The sequence below is a fragment of the Schistocerca americana genome, chromosome X, assembly GCF_021461395.2.
Source record: "Schistocerca americana isolate TAMUIC-IGC-003095 chromosome X, iqSchAmer2.1, whole genome shotgun sequence".
NCBI classification, from domain to species: Eukaryota; Metazoa; Arthropoda; class Insecta; order Orthoptera; family Acrididae; genus Schistocerca; species Schistocerca americana.
The window spans coordinates 749,657,098-749,677,952 of NC_060130.1; the positions used below are offsets into that span (position 1 = coordinate 749,657,098).

The 20,855-nt window shown below is 37.3% G+C and overlaps 1 protein-coding gene across 1 annotated transcript in view; it reads left to right on the forward strand.

The window, feature by feature from the left end:
* LOC124555343 (protein DENND6B) overlaps window positions 1-20,855 on the forward strand; it is a 221,829-nt gene that overhangs the window by 169,533 nt on the left and 31,441 nt on the right. The window contains exons 4-6 of the mRNA XM_047129224.1: window positions 499-749; window positions 4,993-5,183; window positions 16,989-17,260. Coding sequence (XP_046985180.1) covers window positions 499-749; window positions 4,993-5,183; window positions 16,989-17,260 — 714 coding nt within the window. The remainder of the gene's footprint in view (window positions 1-498; window positions 750-4,992; window positions 5,184-16,988; window positions 17,261-20,855) is intronic.

The window sequence follows — 20,855 nt, forward strand, 5'->3', positions numbered from 1 at the left end:
TCTTGATACTCAAACTCATTTTGAAATTAAAAGTCATGTCCTGCAAATACTCTGAACTCATCTTTGTGGCTGACTGTGAACTGAATATCATTTGGAGCACAACATTAAGGGCCACTACATCTCTTCCGATGATGGCATATTGCTGAAACTTGTATCAATAATCTATTATGTTTGCTATTATTGTACAATTTTATTGAATGAATGTCAGTGATCCAGAAACCAATCACTAGCAATGCTTTCAGAATGACCTGCTAAGTTCATTTGGTAGTATCAGTTGATAGAATACTATTGTATGGAAGAAAATACAGTTCAATACATAAGAATTATTTCTGTCACCAACCTCTCACTTAATAATGTATTGTGTTAACTTTCTCACTGTCATTATAAACTTTCTGTGTATGGGTACTGCTATAGTGGAAACATGTTGTTTTTAGGAACTGAATTTATTAACCAGTAACATAGTATATGCTGTTAATTCAAATTTTTTGGACCTTTCAGGCTTATATTCCTGTTCAAAGCAAAAAGCCATGCAGTGTAGTTCCATCAGGCTCACCTCCAAGAATGAATTCATTAGTGCAGCCACCACCGACTGTCCTCCGCTCTATTCATGAAGTAAACTTATTCCGATGTTTTTCACCTGTTGTCTCACATGTACTCCTCTTATGGGAATTAGTACTTACCGGTGAGCCAATCGTGGTAATGGCTTCATCTCCCTCTACATGTTCAGAAATGGTGCAAGCTCTTGTAAGGTATGTATTTTTCAATGCAGTTAAAGTAGCGCACTGTGTTTTGTTTGCATGTTAAACAAATAAAGTTTGCTTATAATACTACTGGTGCAATTTGGTATTGTGTAATGTAGCAGAAATCCTGATATACTTACTAAGAAATTATTTGATAGTGAATTCTCAATTGCGTAGAAGTTTTGCTGCTATAATATATGATTGGCATGTGGATTAATTAGTATTAATATGTTTTCTTATTTGTCTCATTAGATACTAAGTGTCTTTGATGTCCTCAGTTTATAACTGTTGTGTTCTGCAGATCTAGCTTTCAAAACACTAACACTGCCTATATTAAAATTCTCAAGATATAAATTAATTCCCCATAAATTTCTCCTTCTCTCATAAAATTAAGAGCTGTTTTCAGGGGAACCTCACCCCTTCCATTTTTAAAGACTGATGTAGCATCTTCTGTTGCACCAAACATTATTAAAGATAATGTGATTATTGTGTAAATGCTCTTTCATTTAGTGCAGACTAATTATTGGTTTTCTTAGCACCCTGTTTTTGTTTTGATATATAGGGTAAAAATCAGGAGTTCTTTACTGAACCACAATTAATATAATTTCGTAATAATTCTGAAACATTCGTGAGAACTCGTAATAAATGATTGTGGAGCTACTTCAGTATTCCCTCCATCAAGGCTCAAGTGTCAATCTATAACAAAGTTTTTTTTAAAATATATATTTGCAGTGGGTGGTAAAATCTATATTTGCACCACCCATAGAGCTTCAGAAAATAAACTGCTTTAATAAGATCTGTGTCAAGATATTAGCGTTGTTCCATTTTGGCTGTATAATATTGTATGTATTGGACGTAGTTAATTACCAGTATTGGCCATTAGCCATCTTCAAATAGTATATGTGACATAGTCACATGTCGTATATGTTTTAACAATGTGTATTCTATACCCTGTAAGTGTGGAAAATATAGTGCATTTTGGGATGTATGTTCAAGTATATCTCTCCAACAGCTAGCAGGTCCAGCATATTCTCCAGAAAGACATCACAGTGCAATATCTTCTTTATGACTTGTGTTAATTTTCTGACACTGTATATGTCACAAATAAATCACAAAGTATGTAAAGCACTGTGAAGTTCATTAGGATTGTGTGTTGGCTCCACCATCTATTACACAATTCCTATGTCAACACAGAAGCTGCAACATTGATATCTGTTTGTAGATGTTCCTCATTTGTTTATTTCTCTGGACTGATGATGTGTGAAACTATTTTCATGACTCAGAATCTCATTTGTCTATTGCTCTGCAAATTTTAAATATTCTTATGATATAGTCTGAATGTAGGCTCTGCATTGTCACTGATTTTACTGACTGCTTCTCACCAGTCTTTTGTGTGTTGAGGTATAGTGCTTGAATGTCTACAAAAGGCTAGGTGCATCATTTCTGGTGTAAGAAACTGAATGAGACTCATGAACATTCTGCCAGTTGGTAATTAACAACAGGGCTCCCTCCACGACAGCACCCTCAGGTCTGATACTTCTGTGGATGGTCACATGCCCTCTTTCTGAATATTACTGTAGTCTTAAATGATTTTCAGTGAGTTGATGTTGTTCCTCTTCCTGACAGATAACAAACACAAACCAATTGTCGCTATGTTCCATTTCAGTGAAACTTCTTGGAGGTTGTCGAAGTTCCACTATTACTGATAGGATGAATGGACAACAACTTTGTTGCATAATTTAGACTCCTCTGAATTTAATTTCATTTCTCCTGGTGCTCAGTGAACTCTTAAGGAGACCTGTGCAGACTTATTAATGATTTGATGTATGATGCAAAATTGCTAAGACAATAGGACCGGAAATCAGTTGTCTATTTTGTATACCTTCTTCATGTTTGCCCTTTGACTGATAACAATTTTTATGTAGCATTGCAGTATCCATTTCCAACAACTTCTTGAATTGTTGTTCAGTTTTGGTGTCACATATGTTTCAGTCTCTTTCTATGTGTCATACCTAAAGCCCAATTCTCTAATGTTGCTACTTTCAATTTCAGGAACATTGCTCATTGTATTTTACTGGCATCCTCAGATACCTTTTTCAACTATAGTATGCTGACATGAAAGTCTTCTATTTTGATTTTCTGTATGTTAGACATATACTAATATTTTCTTGTATCTCTTAAAATATTTTTGTATAGATGTGTGAATATTCAATTTTTTAAAACAAGATTGTGTTGTGTGTTTACGTAAAAGTCTACTGGAATAGGCAAAAATGAACTGTATTAATTGCTTTATTAGTGCAATTTTCTGTTGGTACTGCCATGATCTTGATTTTTCTGGAGAGGTTGTCAACAAGCTTTCTCTTGTATACATTTCCTATTATTCTGTCCGTAATTATGATTAACTCTTTTATGTAGTTCATTTTTATTTAGTAAGCTTTGGTGATATTGCTTCTATGGACTCCATGAGTATTTACTGATGAACATCCTGAGAAACTGTGGTTTGTGGTATTTGTTAGAAGTTATTGTTAAATAAATTCTTGTTTTACCAATTTTGTTAAATATTGTTGTGTTAAATGGAGAAAAATGCATTTTCTAAGTAGATATGTATATGCAGCACAAATGGAAATATTATGCAAACAGTAAACCATTTATGAGAGGCCTTTCAAAAAAATGCTTGTATACACTACTGACGAGTTGTAATGATATTTATCAGTAATGTGTGCTAGTGATTTCTGCTATTAATGTAAGATGAGTGTTACTTTTACAAAGTAGTGAGAAATGGAAAATGAGCACTTCTGAAATTCTCATATTTGCATGGAGTAAGGGCTGTGAAGGCAATGAATGATTCAAAGCACCATGATTAGGAAACATGTCCTGAGTGTGAAAAATGTGACCCTCCAGAGACTCTATTTGACATCCTACTGGGTTAGTGAATATTGAAGATATGCCAGGATGGCATACAAAAGCACAATTCATGTAATTAATTGAACTTTAGTGATGTCATATATGTGGGCTTGTGGGAGACTGAATGTCTATCTTATTGCTATATTTCTGGTAGTGGCACCATACACTTTCTTGCTTGAAGTATTGTACAAGTAGCCATTGTTGATCAAATGACAGCTGAAACACAAAGTAGCATCAGTATAGCAATGAGAGTATCAGCTAGGACCACCAGGAACTGCTTACTGGAAGTGGGGCCGAAAAGAAGAGTGCCACTCACCAGACTTTCTCTCACACTTCCTGCTGTGTAGCTCTCCTGTTATAGTGTACTCAAACACATACATGTGGGTTGGGAGGGAGTGGGAATAGATAATTCAAAACTGTGGTTAATGATAAGAGAAGACTCTGACTTGGCATCAGTGATGCTTGTTTACTTGTGTGAAGTCAACCAGGAGAGTAGCAGCTGATAGGGAATATTAAATACACTGATGTATAAAGCATCATGGTGTTGGGGTCTATGGCATTACTACTGTCTATCCATTTGGGGTGTAGGTCAGGCTTCTACAGATACAGTTTGACACACCACCTGACTAACAGCGTCAGACCAGTTAAACTGGGTTCACTTCCAACCCAACATAATCTTGGCTTGCCAACTGGACATTTTCTGCAGCTGCTGTAGCAAATTATATTGACCTTGTCATTGTAAAAGAATGCTGTCACAGCTGGGTAAAGGCTGACTTTCATCCACTTACAGTCACAAAATTGTCGTATTCTGTACATGAAATTATGTGCAATACAAACTATAAACAATAGCGAGTCTGAAACATGTATCTATAAAAGTTAATTTGTGCTTCACCAGGTAAACAGCTTGGCAGCTTTCCTTCATACATACATACATACATATATATCTATAAATTTTAGTTTTACTTGTGTTGCTTTTGTTGTGAAACACTGTAAAAACTGATATGAAAGATTCTTTACATGTTTGCTGGTCGGAATTGTAGATAAAGAGTGATACACATCATACTAAAATTGTTTTCCCATCTAACGTTTCCATAGGTGTATGACTCTGTGATTACAACCATATACAATGCATCATGTGCTTTTATGTGGGACCTCTGGTTCATGATTTTAGATTTATTTCTTATTGGTGTAGTTGAGAAATAAAGGCCAGGGTAATAGTTTCTGAATATAAATTACATAGTGTTTGAAGTTCATTAAATTAATTTTTGAATATTTTGTAAATTATTGTTAGACACAATAAGTTCTTTACTTGCATTCTAATTGTTTTCATATTTTTGCCTGGTTATAGCATGATTGCACCACTGACATATTGTGGTGATTATCGACCATACTTCACTATCCATGACAGTGAGTTCAAAGAATATACTACTAAAGCTCATGCTCCTCCATATGTCATTCTTGGTGTGACAAATCCGTTCTTTGCAAAAACACTGCAGCACTGGCCACACATAATTAGAATATGTGAGCCATCCAATACAGGTATGGTTTCTATATATGTATATTTCTCTAGCATGTGTGGTGTTGAGTGTCTTGCCTCCAAATCTATTATAGCGGTCAGTTGTGAGATATGCTACTGGAATCAAAAAGGAGACAATTCAGACTTTGTAAATAAACTATGTTCATGCCCTGTTAGAAATTATTTAGTGTCTGCTACTGAAGTAATAGTCTTGCAACTGCATTTATTGTAATGTTGCACAAACACAATATCACAATTCCAACCAACCAACTTTACTCTGTTTCGACATGCAGAGAGATACTAAGACACTGAATGAAGTAGTACTTTGTACTAATAGACTTAACCAGGATGAACAGTAACACACAGTCTAACATGGAGCATACATCTATCACATAAACATCAGTCTGTTGAAGGTCCAGCTGTGCTGCCTTATATATGATTGTGTATCACATGGTGCAGCACTTTCTGTGCCAATGCGCACTGGCCGCTTTAGGCCGACCATGTAGGCATGTGCTATTTAATTGTGCGTGCTCACAGTATACAGCTACCACAGCATCAAAAGTGAAATTTGATTGAGAAATGTGTCAAGGTACAAAGGCTAGTTGTAAAACACAAGAAGTCTAGAAAGAGATCAGCAATCATGATGAGTTTATACAATGAAAGAACTTTTAAATGCCATTGTATTTATCCACATCAATTGTAAAGTACACATTTCAACAGATTGCCTTCATCAGATGGACAGATGGCTATTTACCACTGTCAGCTATCACTTTGCTTTATGATATTATTCTCTGGATATATCAGTCTCCCGTCTACAATTTTTTCCTGCGGTAGTTATTTCTTTTGTGTTAATTTATTTTTTTTGGATATTTATTGTCTATTTTATTTTTACCTTGTTGTGAAAATGTTTTATAATCTCATCCTCTTTGCTCTTCCCTCCTTGAAAATGGTACCCTATGCCATATATTGAATGAATTTTCAGCTTTTATCCAAGAGGAACTTTTATGATCATTCATATATGATCTTTCATTGTATTCTGGAATGAACAATTTATTTTTAATGTATCAAACCAGGTTAATGGGGGATTTGTTCTAAAATGTTTCCCTTTTCACCTGTTGATGCATAATGTTAATCTCAGTTAATAACATTCACATGAGGACTCAACATTGGCAAATTCTTCTATATGGATTTGTGCTGAATTCTTAACTTCAGTGTGGAAGTCCCATTGAAAGAACATATGTTTAGGGAAATATGACCACTTAAAATCATTTTTGACCCCTTTGCCATTTTATCAAAGTGTAGTGCACATCTCATGTACCTCAAAGATTCGCTGCATGCACACCCAAGTGTCAACATGTATTACCACCCTGCCCCCTGCTCTCCCACCCACACATACACATTTCCTCATTCTTTTCCCCATTTCTTTTTGTTTCTTAGTTGCATTATTCTTTCTGTTGTTCTGTTGTTGAATTATCTTCCTCTTGTTATCCATCTGTGCTTCTCAATCTGTTCTTACTATCATCTTTGATCTAAAGTTTCCAGTGCTTACCAATTAACTGTGTCTATGACCTCCTACTCCTTAACTCTCTCTGAAACATTCACCTTCATCTTTGTTTCTACTCATTCTTGCAACAGGTGGCTCCTCTTCAACATTAAATCTGAGTGAGAAAGGCTGCAAAAATGGGATGGGAGAGAGGAGAGGGGAGAGGCAGAGGGAGAAGTTAATCTAGCCCTCTTTCTTCCATGAAGAACAATCTGTAGTTCTGAAAGCTCCGATTACGATTTTTTGTTTTAAGTGTTTTTAATGACAGTAATAGTCTTGCAAGGTAGTTTCAGTAGTGGAAAAAAGTCTGTTCATTTAGTGCAGGAGAATGTACAGGAGGACAATTATTGAACTTTATGAAACAAAATGTAAATTAGTTACAAACTACAGTGTGCACACACTTTCTTCTATATGTAAATGTCATTACAGATATTCAGATTTAGGTTATGATATGTTTGGTATGCCTATTATCATTGGCAATGATGTGGTACAGTCAAATAGTGAAATTCTGCATGACCCGCTGAAGTGTCGGAATATCGATGCTGTCGATGACCTCCCGAATGACTGTTTTCAGCTCAGCAATGGTTTCCAGGTTATTCCCGTACACCTTGCCTTTAATACAGTCTCACAAAAAGGAGTCCCACGTGTTCAGATCCAGATAATGTGGTGGCCAATCAAAGCCCATGCCAGGGGCATCTGGGTATCCCAGAGCCAGAATATGGTCCCCAAAGTGCTCCTCCAGGACATCAAATGCTCTCCTGCTTCAAGGGGGTCAAGCTCCTTCGTGCATGAACCAAATCTTGTTAAAATCAGGGTCACTTTGGATAATTCTTGACCACATTCATGAAAGTCCTCAAGAAAGTATTGTATCCCAGAATGGTGAGACACTCTGAAAACTTTGACATCATCAGTGAACAATGTACTGGAATTCCCTAGTTAAAAAAGATGAAGCCAGTTGGGTTTTCTCATAGAGCGTTTCACTATGGTGTCAGAGAGGCAGTGGCAAACTTGTAACGTTACTAGTCTGTTACTTGACATGATAAGTCTCTTGGATGTCCATCTTCACCAACCTTCTTCTGCTAACTAATAGGTTCTTTCAAAGTAAGTAATGATTTAATACCACAACACAGTCAAGTTCTCTTATATCATGCATTGCATTTATAGCTTTAAACCTAAGATGATCAGCTTTTATTTAGTAATTTTAACTATTAATATGTAACACATCTGCACTTCACAGACTCCCTGAGTGGTTTAAAAGAGATTTTCAAGTGGATGTATAGATAACTGAGTGAGGAACTTTACATTGTAATAGTTAGATGCAGCTGACTAATTACACAGTGACTGTACAGTCTGACTAGAAGACGTGAACTCGTGAGAATTGCTTCATGGAAATGTGGATTGTGGACATTGCAGCTACTGGCCGTCGTGCATGAAGTCTATTTGTAGATGTGAATATTACAGAAAATTACAAATTGGTGATATACTAAGTTGTTATATTTTAGACATCAATATAAAATCCAGTAAAATTAGAAGGGATAAAAATACAACATGCAGTGACGCTGTATAGTTAAAAATGGCAAAATTATTGCTACTATTTTATAGGAGAGCAATTTAATGTGCAAAGAATTCCCAAAATTCACCAAAAAGTTGTGTGAAGTGGATAATTTAAAAACTAATAGGACATTTGACTGAAAATACACGTTTTCAGAAGCAGAAAAATCAGGGCTGCAAAACAGTGTCACTGGATTTTGGGAAGAATTACACTTTAAGATTCAAACATTCTAGAACATGAAAATTTTAAACATTAATAACTCTGGAAATATCACGTTTTGGGAAAATCAAATGTTTGTCGAAAAGTGGAGAATGAGGAACTTTTAAATGACCTATGGCAATCTTGAAATGAACAATTTTTAGCAGTATGGAATTTTGAAATGTACATGGTCTACAGGTATCATAAATTATCACCATTTCTGTAAATAAAATGTTTCCATAGACACTAAATGTGCCTCAGCAGTCTGAAAACTATCCTGTGAATAATAGAGTTTTGTGAAATACAGCATTAATAAGAAATTACTTATTTCATGTAATTAACTTATAGACACTGCTAACAAAAATATACCAGAAAAGGAAGAAACAATAAAAGTGGCATCAGGATTGGTATAAGAACAAGTAGAATGCTCCCACCTTGTTCTGTTACAAACTGGTGAAAATCCTACCTCCAAAAAAGGAAGCAGAAGGTGGTTTTGGGTGAGAGGGGCAAAGCAGGTGAGGGAGTAGAGTCTGACTGGGGTACTGTACTCCAAGAATTACCTTAGGCACCTGTCCTTGGCCTGCTGCTATTTCTCATATATATAAATAATTTACCTTTCTTGTACAAAACATACAAGTTCACTACATCGCTGACAATACTAGCCTTCCAGAAAGTCTGCCGATCTAAAGGCTGATCTCAAAAAATTACTTTCAGGACTCCAAACGTGGTTTGAAACAAACTCACTGACAGTAAACCTCATTAAAACTGATTATATCCAGTTCAACTTCAATTACAAATTCCCATTGGAGTTACTTATTGTACATGGCTATCAGAAAATACAAAAGATTTAGTGCACCAAATTCTTAAGCCTCCACATAGTTCATTGTTGTTCATGACTAGATTAATCAGTTCCTCATTCATTACCTGTATGTAAATTTGTGAAAACTAGAATTATTAACAAGCTTACATGATTAGCAGATAGTTTGTGCAATGTCATGCACAATTACATTGGATTTAGATAGAAAATGTGAATCAGCATAAGGAAATTAAGAAGTGAGTAAAGCAGACGCAGTTAATGTTTCATTGTTACTGAATAGGTTTGGGGAAAAGAAAAAATGACACAACACACAGTTGTACAGGACTGTAATACTTAAGATAGCCACTCTGCTTCTAAACATGTGTCACACTTCATCAGTAAGTATTTTAGTGGTTTCTGTAGAGACCATAGGCTATAGTAATTTCTGAGTCGGAAACAAGGATTCTGCAGTTGCAAATGAGCAGAAATGATATAGTGACCATCATTGGTAAGTTTGAGAGCATTTATGTATGTTAGGATGGTTCACAGAGAGACTGCATTATGAGAAAGTAGCTTAAAAAATTGATTTCAAAAGTAGTGTCCCATCATGTATTAATATTTACATTAAGCAACTTGCTGACAAACTTAGTTGTGCAAATGTAAATACTGGGGAGCCTGTCTCCATTCCCGAAAAACTGTATATTGGAGAAAATGCCACTGAATTATATTAGTTCTGTTCTTTCAATCCTCCTCCTAATTTCAAATTTCAGAAAACTTCTGTTTTCATTGGTGGTTTCAACAGCCACAGCACTGCCTAGGGATACCCTGAAGGCAATGTAAATGGAGAGGCCATCATGAGCTGTCACTTTTCAATGACAACAAACTACCCCCATCTTTCAGTTGTGGCACATGGCAATGCGGTAACAAACCTGGCCTTAATTTTGTTAGTGAAAACCTGTCATAACAAAGCATCAAATCAGTATGCCTACAAATTTCATCACCATGCTAGATGTGCAGAAAAAAACTATTCAACCTATTCTGGAACATATGAAGAGTTTGCAAACACCGTAAGGTTCTGCATCCACAAAGCTATTCCTAGAGGCTGCAGATATATATACATACAGGGACTTACTCCAGAAACGTCTACTGTGTTGAACAAATATAAATACCATTTCAAAATGAACACATTTAGTGCTGAAACCATCAGAACTAATCAGTGTGTCATTTCCTCTATTTCTGAGTCAAAATGCACGCAGTTAATGGAGGCGGTAGACTTGGGTGGAAATAGACAAAAGGCTACCGAAATGCTGAAGTAATGCTCCTTCTGAGAGCAAAATCCACAGCAACATATCTGTGAACCAAATAGCAAATTAGTTCATTGAAAGTTCCAAACTAAGCAAAACTTCTGAAAAAGAGAAAAAAAAATTAGAAATATTTAATGAACATCACAGTAGCATTCTGCATGATCCTTTGATCACGAATGATCTTAATAGAGCATTTAAGGGTATGTGGAATGCCCTGTGCTTATAATGTTATACTGAGCCAAAAGTTACAAACATTTTGTCATGAGGTGTTATGACTGTACTCTTGAATTTTTACAGAACTTGAGCATATGGTCTGCGTTTGTGCTGGATTAATCACTTTGGAAAAAGAAAGTTTAGTTTTTGTGATATTTTTTCCTAATTTTTTTTTTAAATTATACATTTTAACAAGGAATTTAGAATACAAATCTCTTAATACAAAATAATCTCACAAATCTTTTAATTCAGATATATTAGAAGGCCTTAAGGAACAACTCCTGAAAATTTCATCTTTCTGCTATAAATAGACTATGAGAAAATGTCCCTTATATACCAAAAAACTAAAGCTATAGGAAAGGATCTTAAAAGTATTTGCTCCAATGTATTTCTGCTCCATAGCTAGTATCATCAGAATTGTCCAACAGCTTCCTGTTTGTGACTCTCCTAAGTTGTCCAGCCATTTTTGAATAGATATTTACAGTATTATCTGAAGACTTGAGGTGTTCCTTGTCTAAACAAAGTATAGCTGCTGCAGTTCATAATCCCATGCAGAGCCTCATCTTATGAAAAACTTTGCACTTTGTTATATTGCCCTGACTGAATGGTGAAACAGCATCATAAATGCTAAAGCGAAGAGTGTTTGTATCCACAAACAGCATTTTAGGTTGTCTGTTTCATATCATATGGTTCACTAAATCATTTGGATTTTGAGTCCAGCCATGAAGACATTTCTTTAGTTGACTAATATCTGTAAGGTCTCAGAATTTTGGTTTTATTTCGTTCATTACGGCAAGTGGCAAATGGTGATGGTGACTGTATTGTTGTTCAGTTACCTTGCCTCTGTTGTGCTTGCACCAACTACCTTCACCTTTTGGACGTAGCCCATTTGGGGATTCTCACTGCATGAAGCAGTGTGAAAAATGATGCCCAGACTGCTCTTCTGATCAATTCTGCATCTGCTGTATTCTGCCTAATTGCTAAATCCTGGCACTTCTGAATACAGTCCAAAGCAGCATCTGCCGGTCTGTTTTTCCTATCTAAAGTTTTTCCATCTGTCAGTTTCTTGCCTTTCATGCTAGCCTAGAGCTTTTAAAGTCTTGAGCCCATCCTTTTCTGAATGCAGCCAACACATTCTAGTCTGCAAATTTTCACATTGTTCCCATAAGGCCTTAATTCCTCAATTTCTTTGATTGCCTTTGAGTCACCATCTCCAAGGTAATTTATGTATCTAACATTGTACCATTCTACTGAGTGTTGATAAATACTTATCACTCCAGCAACATCCATACTACCATTTGAACCATAATAACTTGCTGTGCACTCTTCTTAATGTTTATTTTTAATTCTGTCATTGCATCAGCAATGCTTGGAAAGTATTGGCACATCAACTACATTGGCAGTGTCCACACTTGCAGCTGTTACAAGACCATTTAGATATGTGTGTCCTCTCTTCTGCCAGTTCCCATCAAAAGCTATGGACAGGTGCCTGTTATTATTATTTTCAACAGCAGCTTCGTCAACTGCATTTTTCATATTTTCCTGTGCTACATCTTCAATAGCAGAGTTTATTGCAATGAAGTATTTGTCAAATTTTAAGTGTTGAGTAGGGAGATACATCACACCACATAACGTGGCACCTGCAGCCCTGCCCTTACCTATAGACTGTAATCCAGAAACCAGTATAATGTTTACATCGTATAGGTTATCAGTATCTGCAGTAACATGCAAGGAATTGAAAAATATAATATCAACTCTAATTCACAAACAAATCCTACATATGTGTATGTTTTTAGTGAAACACCACATACTCCACATTGTTTGCATCACACATTGTTCTCCAAACCACCTGATAATACTGACACACTAATTATCTCATATTTTGTAGTCCCAGCATTTAGTTTCTTGTATTGTTCTTCAATTATAACTAGTTTTCCTTTTGAAGCATTTTCAGGTTTAGTGCCATCAATGTCACACGATGAAACTTCCTGGCAGATTAAAACTGTGTGCCCGACCGAGACTCGAACTCGGGACCATTGCCTTTCGTGGGCAAGTGCTCTGCCATCTGAGCTACCGAAGCACGACTCATGCCCGGTACTCACAGCTTTACTTCTGCCAGTATCTCGTCTCCTACCTTCCAAACTTTACAGAAGCTCTCCTGTGAACCTAGCAGATCTAGCACTCCTGAAAGAAAGGATACTGCGGAGACATGGCTTAGCCACAGCCTGGGGGATGTTTTCAGAATGAGATTTTCACTCTGCAGTGGAGTGTGCGCTGATATGAAACTTCCTGGCAGAATAAAACTGTGTGCCCAACCGAGACTCGAACTCGGGACCTTTGCCTTTCGCGGGCAAGTGCTCTGCCATCTGAGCTACCGAAGCACGCCTCACGCCCGGTACTCACAGCTTTACTTCTGCCAGTATCTCGTCTCCTACCTTCCAGGAAGTTTCATATCGGCGCACACTCCGCTGCAGAGTGAAAATCTCATTCTAATGTCACACAATGTATCACTACCAATGCAGGAGTTAGATGCTACTGGGACATCAAATACTGATGTAGACAAGCCATGAGATGAATTTTGAATACCTGTTACTTACTTACATTGATGTACATGTTTTCTAGGTCTTTGCATATTGAAGGGAAGAAAATACTCACAGAGGAAACAATACAAATGGTGCAAAATTTATGGTCAACTCTCTTGCAGTGTATCAAAAAGAAAAAATAACTGTGTTAGCTCAATTATATCTCTGGCAGGGCAAGCTGTATCAGTCTCTCAAACTAGGTGCAGAACATCATGTGCTGCAATTTTTAAACAATGATTTAAAATACTTCTATGTATGTCATATCAATATATTACACACAGTTTTTAACACGAAACTGTAAATGTTTCAAAAATGCATTTTCTCAAAAATAGATTATCTGATCAAAAAACTCACTCTTTCTACCCATAACAAATGCAAAAATGTCAAAGCATCAGGCCTATATGAAGTCTGCATGGAACAACTCATAAGATTTGGTCCCATTAGCCAACAATGGCTCTTAGAATTACTAACCAACTGCACAAGGAACTGTAAAATTCAAAAACTTTAGAGAAAGGTCAGAGTCATTGCAGTTTTGAAGCCTGGCAAAGATGTGAATGATACAGAGAACTACAGACTGATCTCCTTGTTTTCTCATCTACACAAAGTTCTTGAGTGAATGATATTAGACAGACTGCCCAAAATAATAGAACTAGTACTTATACAAGAACAAACACACTTCCAACCTTTGACCTGACAGCACCATGTGACACAGTCAACCACTGGCTACCACTAAAGAAACTCTATGAAATAACAAAGGATTATAAACTATCTCAGATATTAGAATGCCTGCTGCTAAACTGAAGATTTTTTGTTGAATTTTGAGGCCATAGAAGTAGATGGAAGAGCCAGAAAAATAGCCTCCCACAAGGATCGTAGCTCCCATCTTATTTAACATCTACACCAATGACCAACACTGCACAGAAGGAACAAGGAGTTTTATCTATGCAGACGATGGTGCAATAGCAGCATGACAGACAAGTATCAAACATGTTGAAAGGAAGCTGTCCCAATCTCTAAAAGACCTCATTAGTTACTACGAAGACGACAAGCCAAAAATCCAATCCATCAGAAACACAATATTTGCCTTCCACATAACAAACAAACAAGCAAGAAGAAAATTGCTGTTGACCTGGGAAGACACTCAAGTAGAAGATAGCACTACACCCAAATATTTCTGGAGTCATGCTTGATTGAACACTAACATACAGATCCCACTGCTTGAACACCAAAAGGAAGCTATCAGCAAGAAATGACATCCTCCAGAAAATAGCTGGTACTACTGGGGGGGGGACACAGCCTGTTGTTAAGAGAACATCAAACTTAGCCCTCTGTACTTATAACACAGGACACAGCCTCATGTTATGAGAACATCAGTCTTAGCCCTCCATTAATGTGCAGCAGAATTTTCCTGTCCTGTCTGGTACGGCTACAGCCTTACCAGACAGGGTGACATTGCCCTAAACAAGACTTACAGAATCATCACATGCTGCCTGAGATCAATTCCACTCCAAACTTAGCCCTCTGTACTGCTTTTCGCGGATGATGCTGTAGTGTACAGAGAAGTTGCAGCATTAGAAAATTGTAGCGAAATGCAGGAAGATCTGCAGCGGATAGGCACTTGATGCAGGGAGTGGCAACTGACCCTTAACATAGACAAATGTAATGTATTGCGAATACATAGAAAGAAGGATTCTTTATTGTATGATTATATGATAGCGGAACAAACACTGGTAGCAGTTACTTCTGTAAAATATCTGGGAGTATGCGTGCGGAACGATTTGAAGTGGAATGATCATATAAAATTAATTGTTGGTAAGGCGAGTACCAGGTTGAGATTCATTGGAAGAGTCCTTAGAAAATGTAGTCCATCAACAAAGGAGGTGGCTTACAAAACACTCGTTCGACCTATACTTGAGTATTGCTCATCAGTGTGGGATCCGTACCAGATCGGGTTGACGGAGGAGATAGAGAAGATCCAAAGAAGAGCGGCGCGTTTTGTCACAGGGTTATTTGGTAACCGTGATAGCGTTACGGAGATGTTTAACAAACTCAAGTGGCAGACTCTGCAAGAGAGGCGCTCTGCATTGCGGTGTAGCTTGCTCGCCAGGTTTCGAGAGGATGCGTTTCTGGATGAGGTATCGAATATATTGCTTCCCCCTACTTATACCTCCCGAGGAGATCACGAATGTAAAATCAGAGAGATTAGAGCACGCACGGAGGCTTTCAGACAGTCGTTCTTCCCGCGAACCATACGCGACTGGAACAGGAAAGGGAGGTAATGACAGTGGCACGTAAAGTGCCCTCCGCCACACACCGTTGGGTGGCTTGCGGAGTATAAATGTAGAATGTAGATGTAGAAAAGGTCTACTGTCTAGCAGGTATCTCTTCCTCAGACACCCACTGCAAATCTAATGCTTGACTAGAAAGAAATAAAACAATAAATCTAGAGACTCATTCTCTGTATGGGTACTCATCAGCAACTGCCCAACTCAAATCAATATTAAATTTCCTCTATAGTACAGAAACTCCCTGAACAACATTCAGCATTCAGACTAAATTCCTTGTGTAACTGAGACAACAAGAAGAAAACTGGCCGATATGGTCAACAGGCTATGATCTGGAGTTGGCAAGTGTAAGAACAACCTGAAGAAGTGGGGATTTTCTGGTGACTCTGCCCTGTGCAAACTTAGAGGAGAGAAAACTATTGGTCATCTCCATATCTGCAAGCTGTGTCCAACTACATGCTTCCTAAAAGAACTGATGGCAGCTACTCATGAAGCCTGTAAAGTGGCTGAATATTGGTCACACAGCATTTAAAATGTGTGCTACTATGTGCATCTGTTTGTATAAATCTGGCAATGCTTGTAATACCAGACTGAAATTATCTGTACATTTTTCTGATTACATGATGTATTTTTTCTGATAAATTAAATAAATAAGTTGGCACTCATTAACATACATATTTTTATGTGTTAGCATGATCCTGTTAATGGGTAACCCATATACTGTGGAGACGCAAGCATTCTTTTAGATACAAATTATGATACTCTTTGTGTGTAGTCAAACTCTATGGTTAATTGGATATTATGAGCATTAAAGACTGAGATGTAAAGTATACAGTAAAACTCTACAATTTAACCAGGTATCAGTTTGACATTATCCCTCCCTATTCATGTGATGTGAGTATTAAGTTGTAAAATACCTGCCTGGTCTCATTTGGGTTATTCCAAAAATTTACATGTGAAAGATAAATGCAGCACTCACTGAAATTTTTATGCTTCCTAAATGACTGTCCCTATCAAAGCTGTTCACTAATATGCATGCCAATGTTTTGCCCGTAATGCTGAGGCATGTAAAAGAAAACTTGTATACTTGTTTATCAATTATTTGATAGCCAAAGTGGAAGTTCTATTTTCTTATAAAACTGAATATGACTACTCTTTGGTATTGTGGTCCTGACAGAAGGAACCACTGTAATGATTAAAACTGTGAGATAAATGTCCACAGAATTAATTGAAATGTTTCTCTCTCTCTCTCTCTCTCTCTCTCTCTCTCTCTCTCTCTCTCTGGTACAGTATGTTTAAAATATTTCTTCAGTATTTCTCTGAGTACAATAAATGTTGTAACTTTCTTTACTTAGAGACTGTGCAGAAACACAAGTTGAAGAAAGGTGGCAATATAAAGATGCTGGATTCAAAGCCTGGTGTTTATACCCACTATCGACCATTTCTCCACAAAGATAAGTTGATTCTGAAGAAACTTATGAAAGGTATTCAGACAAAACGACCAGGGGAGGTACAAACAGCTTTGCTTAAAAGGCATCTTCTTGAAGTTACACAAAGTTTCATGATCCCTTTAGAGAGATATATGGCCAGCCTCATGCCACTTCAGAAAAATATATCCCCTTTCAAGGTGAGTAACCGTATCTTCCTCTTACATCTAAATGTTGTTTATCTAGATTAGATTTTGGATGTGCACTGTCTGTTGCTGTAATATTGTTGACTTGTTCCTTTATGCACAATTTCTTGCAATAGATATAGGAAATGAACCCTGTGTATTTAGATTCCTGTTGTTCTTTACTCAAAGATCCTCTTGAATTTATAATTTAAATACTTCTTCTGCTGGTTTGTGTCATTGGTTCTGCAATTTTTGGCAATGAGACTAGCTGTAATCTTCAAGTAACTACTAATGAATGCAGGATGGCTCATTTGAGTATCGTCTTATACTCTGTGGCACTCCTACCCACAGGCAACAGTATTCATCCTCCATGGGAACTGTGCCAAAGAAGACTGGCACGATCCTAATGCAATTGTGTTCTCTACTCACCATTAAGACCTCTTCTTTATTTAGGCCTGTGAAACACAATCTGGGCCTCTGCAAGGCATGATTTTACCATATCCCCTGACACTGTGCCTAAGTATATATTAGAGAGACAGAATGCACAATTAAGTAGAGAGTCTATAAAAACAATACTGTACTCCACCAATCCACCAAGTTAGCTTGGAAGCCAGCCATGCCACAGCCTATAAAAAATGAAATTATTCTGAATGTCATCTTTCTTTTGGGGCTGTCAACTTAAAGAAGCAGTAAAAATCTGACCTGAAAGGAAACTGGTAAACAACAGTAGTTAATTACACTACTGGCCATTAAAATTACTACGCCATGAAGATAACATGCTACAGACACGAAATTTAACCGAGAGGAAGAAGATGCTGTGATATGCAAATGATCAGCTTTTCAGAGTATTCACACAAGGTTGGCACTGGTGGCGACACCTACAACATGCTGACATGATGAAAGTTTCCAACTGATTTCTCATACACAAACAGCAGTTGATCGGTGTTGCCTGGTGAAACGTTGTGATGCCTCATGTAAGGAGAAGAAATGCGTACCATCATGTTTCCGACTTTTGATAAAGGTCGGATTGTAGCCTATTGCAATTGCAGTTTATCATATCAGGACATTGCTGGTCGCGTTGGTCAAGATCCAATGACTGTTAGCAGAATATGGAATCGGTGGATTCAGGAGGGTAATACCGAACGCCGTGCTGGATTCCATTGGACTCGTATCACTAGCAGTCGAGATGACAGGCATCTTATCCGAGTGGCTGTAACGGATCGTGCAGCCACGTCTCGATCGCAAGACAACCACCATCTGCACGAACAGTTTGATGATGTTTGCAGCATCATGAACTATCAGCTCAAAGACCATGGCTGCAGTTACCCTTGATGCTGCATCATAGACAGGAGTGCCTGCGATGGTGTACTCAATGATGAATCTGGGTGCACGAATGGCAAAGCGTCATTTTTTCGGATGAATCCAGGTTCTGTTTACAGCATCATGATGGTCGCATCCATGTTTGGTAACATCGCGGTGAATGCATATTGGAAGCTTGTATTCATCATCACCATACTGGCGTATCACCCGGCGTGATGGTATGGGGTGCCATTGGTTACACGTCTCGGTCACCTCTTGTTCAAATTGACGGCACTTTGAACAGTGGTCGTTACATTTCAGATGTGTTATGACCCATGACTCTACCCTTCATTCGATCCCTGAGAAACCCTACATTTCAGCAGGATAATGCATGACCGCATGTTGCAGGTCTTGTATGGACCCTTCTGGATACAGAAAATGTTCGACTGCTGCCCTGGCCAGCACATTCCCCAGATCTCTCACCAATTGAAAACGTCTGGTCAATGGTGGCCGAGCAACTGGCTTGTCACAATACGCCAGTCACTACTCTTGATGAACTGTGGTATCGTGTTGAAGCTGCATGGGCAGCTGTACCTGTACATGCCATCCAAGCTGTGTTTGACTCAATGCCCAGGTGTATCAAACCCGTTATTATGGCCAGAGGTGGTTGTTCTGGGTACTGATTTCTCAGGATCTACGCACCCAAATTGCGTGAAAATGTAATCACATGTCAGTTCTATTATAATATATTTGTCCAATGAATACCCGTTTATCATCTGCATTTCTTCTTGGTATAGAAATTTTAATGGCCAGTAGTGTATACATTTTGGAGGTATGGGACTGTACATATGAGGTAATGAAGGTGCAGCATGAAGTAGAATAAGAACCTTGTGATGAAGCATCAGTAACTGGGTGACAAGAGCACAGTCCCCAAGCTTGCTTTATAAAAGGCCTTACTGGAGCAACCCAGCATCCATTAACAGTCTTATGAAAATGGCAGGAAGTTCTGTTGCAGTAGACCATATGGAAGGAATTTAAATCATTTTTTGTCAACCTCTAGCAATTTTATTATGTGTGTATTTATAATTCAGTAGCTACAAATGAATCTGTGTTATGCTTTGTTAGACATTTTCTGATAGTGACAGCCTAACTTTAAGTAACTGCCATGTTGATGAATGTATACTTGTAGTAGGTTCTTAATGTAACATCCATAGAGGTCCAACTCTGTGCTACTTGCCCCATATACAACATATTTTAAGTAGAATGTTTTGCATTAGTAGAAGTCATATTTGGGTCCAATAAACATAAATTTTGTGGACCTGTTAATAGGTCTTTGTAAATATCATTTCAGGCTTTATATGTATGAATACTGGCTACAAGGATATTAAAATCAAGTTTTCTAGAGTATAATGTATTTTAAGTTACGTCATGAACTGTATGCAGTTGTTTTGTTACTTTAATACATACCAAGTGGCTAGAAGAAGGAGAGAATCGGGTCAACTCAAACTAATTTATACGTCTCAACAACGCAGTAGAGGAATATGTGTACTCGATATCTTTCATATGCTCATCTGTTTCTGAGAAATACCAGTTTTCATAATATGACCTTTAATGTGGTATCTTGTGTGGTCATTTCAGTCTGGACATATATGTAGTTGAATAATATTCTGCAAATCATAAATCTGATATGATAAAGTTCTCCTCCAATTCTAGGTAACAGTATTCACGGAAAGATCATGACATTTTCTATCCCTATGTAAAGCATCTTTCATGTGGTGTAACAATGTGTTAAGAACCATTTTTATTGCAGATTTAAATTATACACCAAAAACATGCCTAAGGTTTACCCAAAACTTCTTTTCCATTCGTGGTAGACAATGCTGTAATCAATAAAATTAAATTTTTCTGGTTTTTGCAATTAAGAACCAACTCATTTGATTCTACATCACATTTTTGATAAAAAAAATAAATTTTTTTGTTGTAAATAGTTTATATTATTGTTGAAAATTTAATTTAGTTTTGCAATTTGGTTCCACAGTAAAACTTTCACATTTCGACATTTGGAAGTCTGACAAATAAGTGACTTTTAATCTAACATAGTTTTCTGTTCTCTTCGGGGTTGGTTTCTGAGTGTTTCCATAACATTGTGGTGTTTGATTTTGGTGAGCCCCTCGGACCTCACCATTAGGGCAGTTGATTTCACTGTGTTCTTCCATCCAACCGCTATAACTTTCACGCTGATTACAGCACCAGCTACAACAAATGGAAAAAAGAATGTTTCAGATAAACGCTACGTATTTTTTAGTGTTGA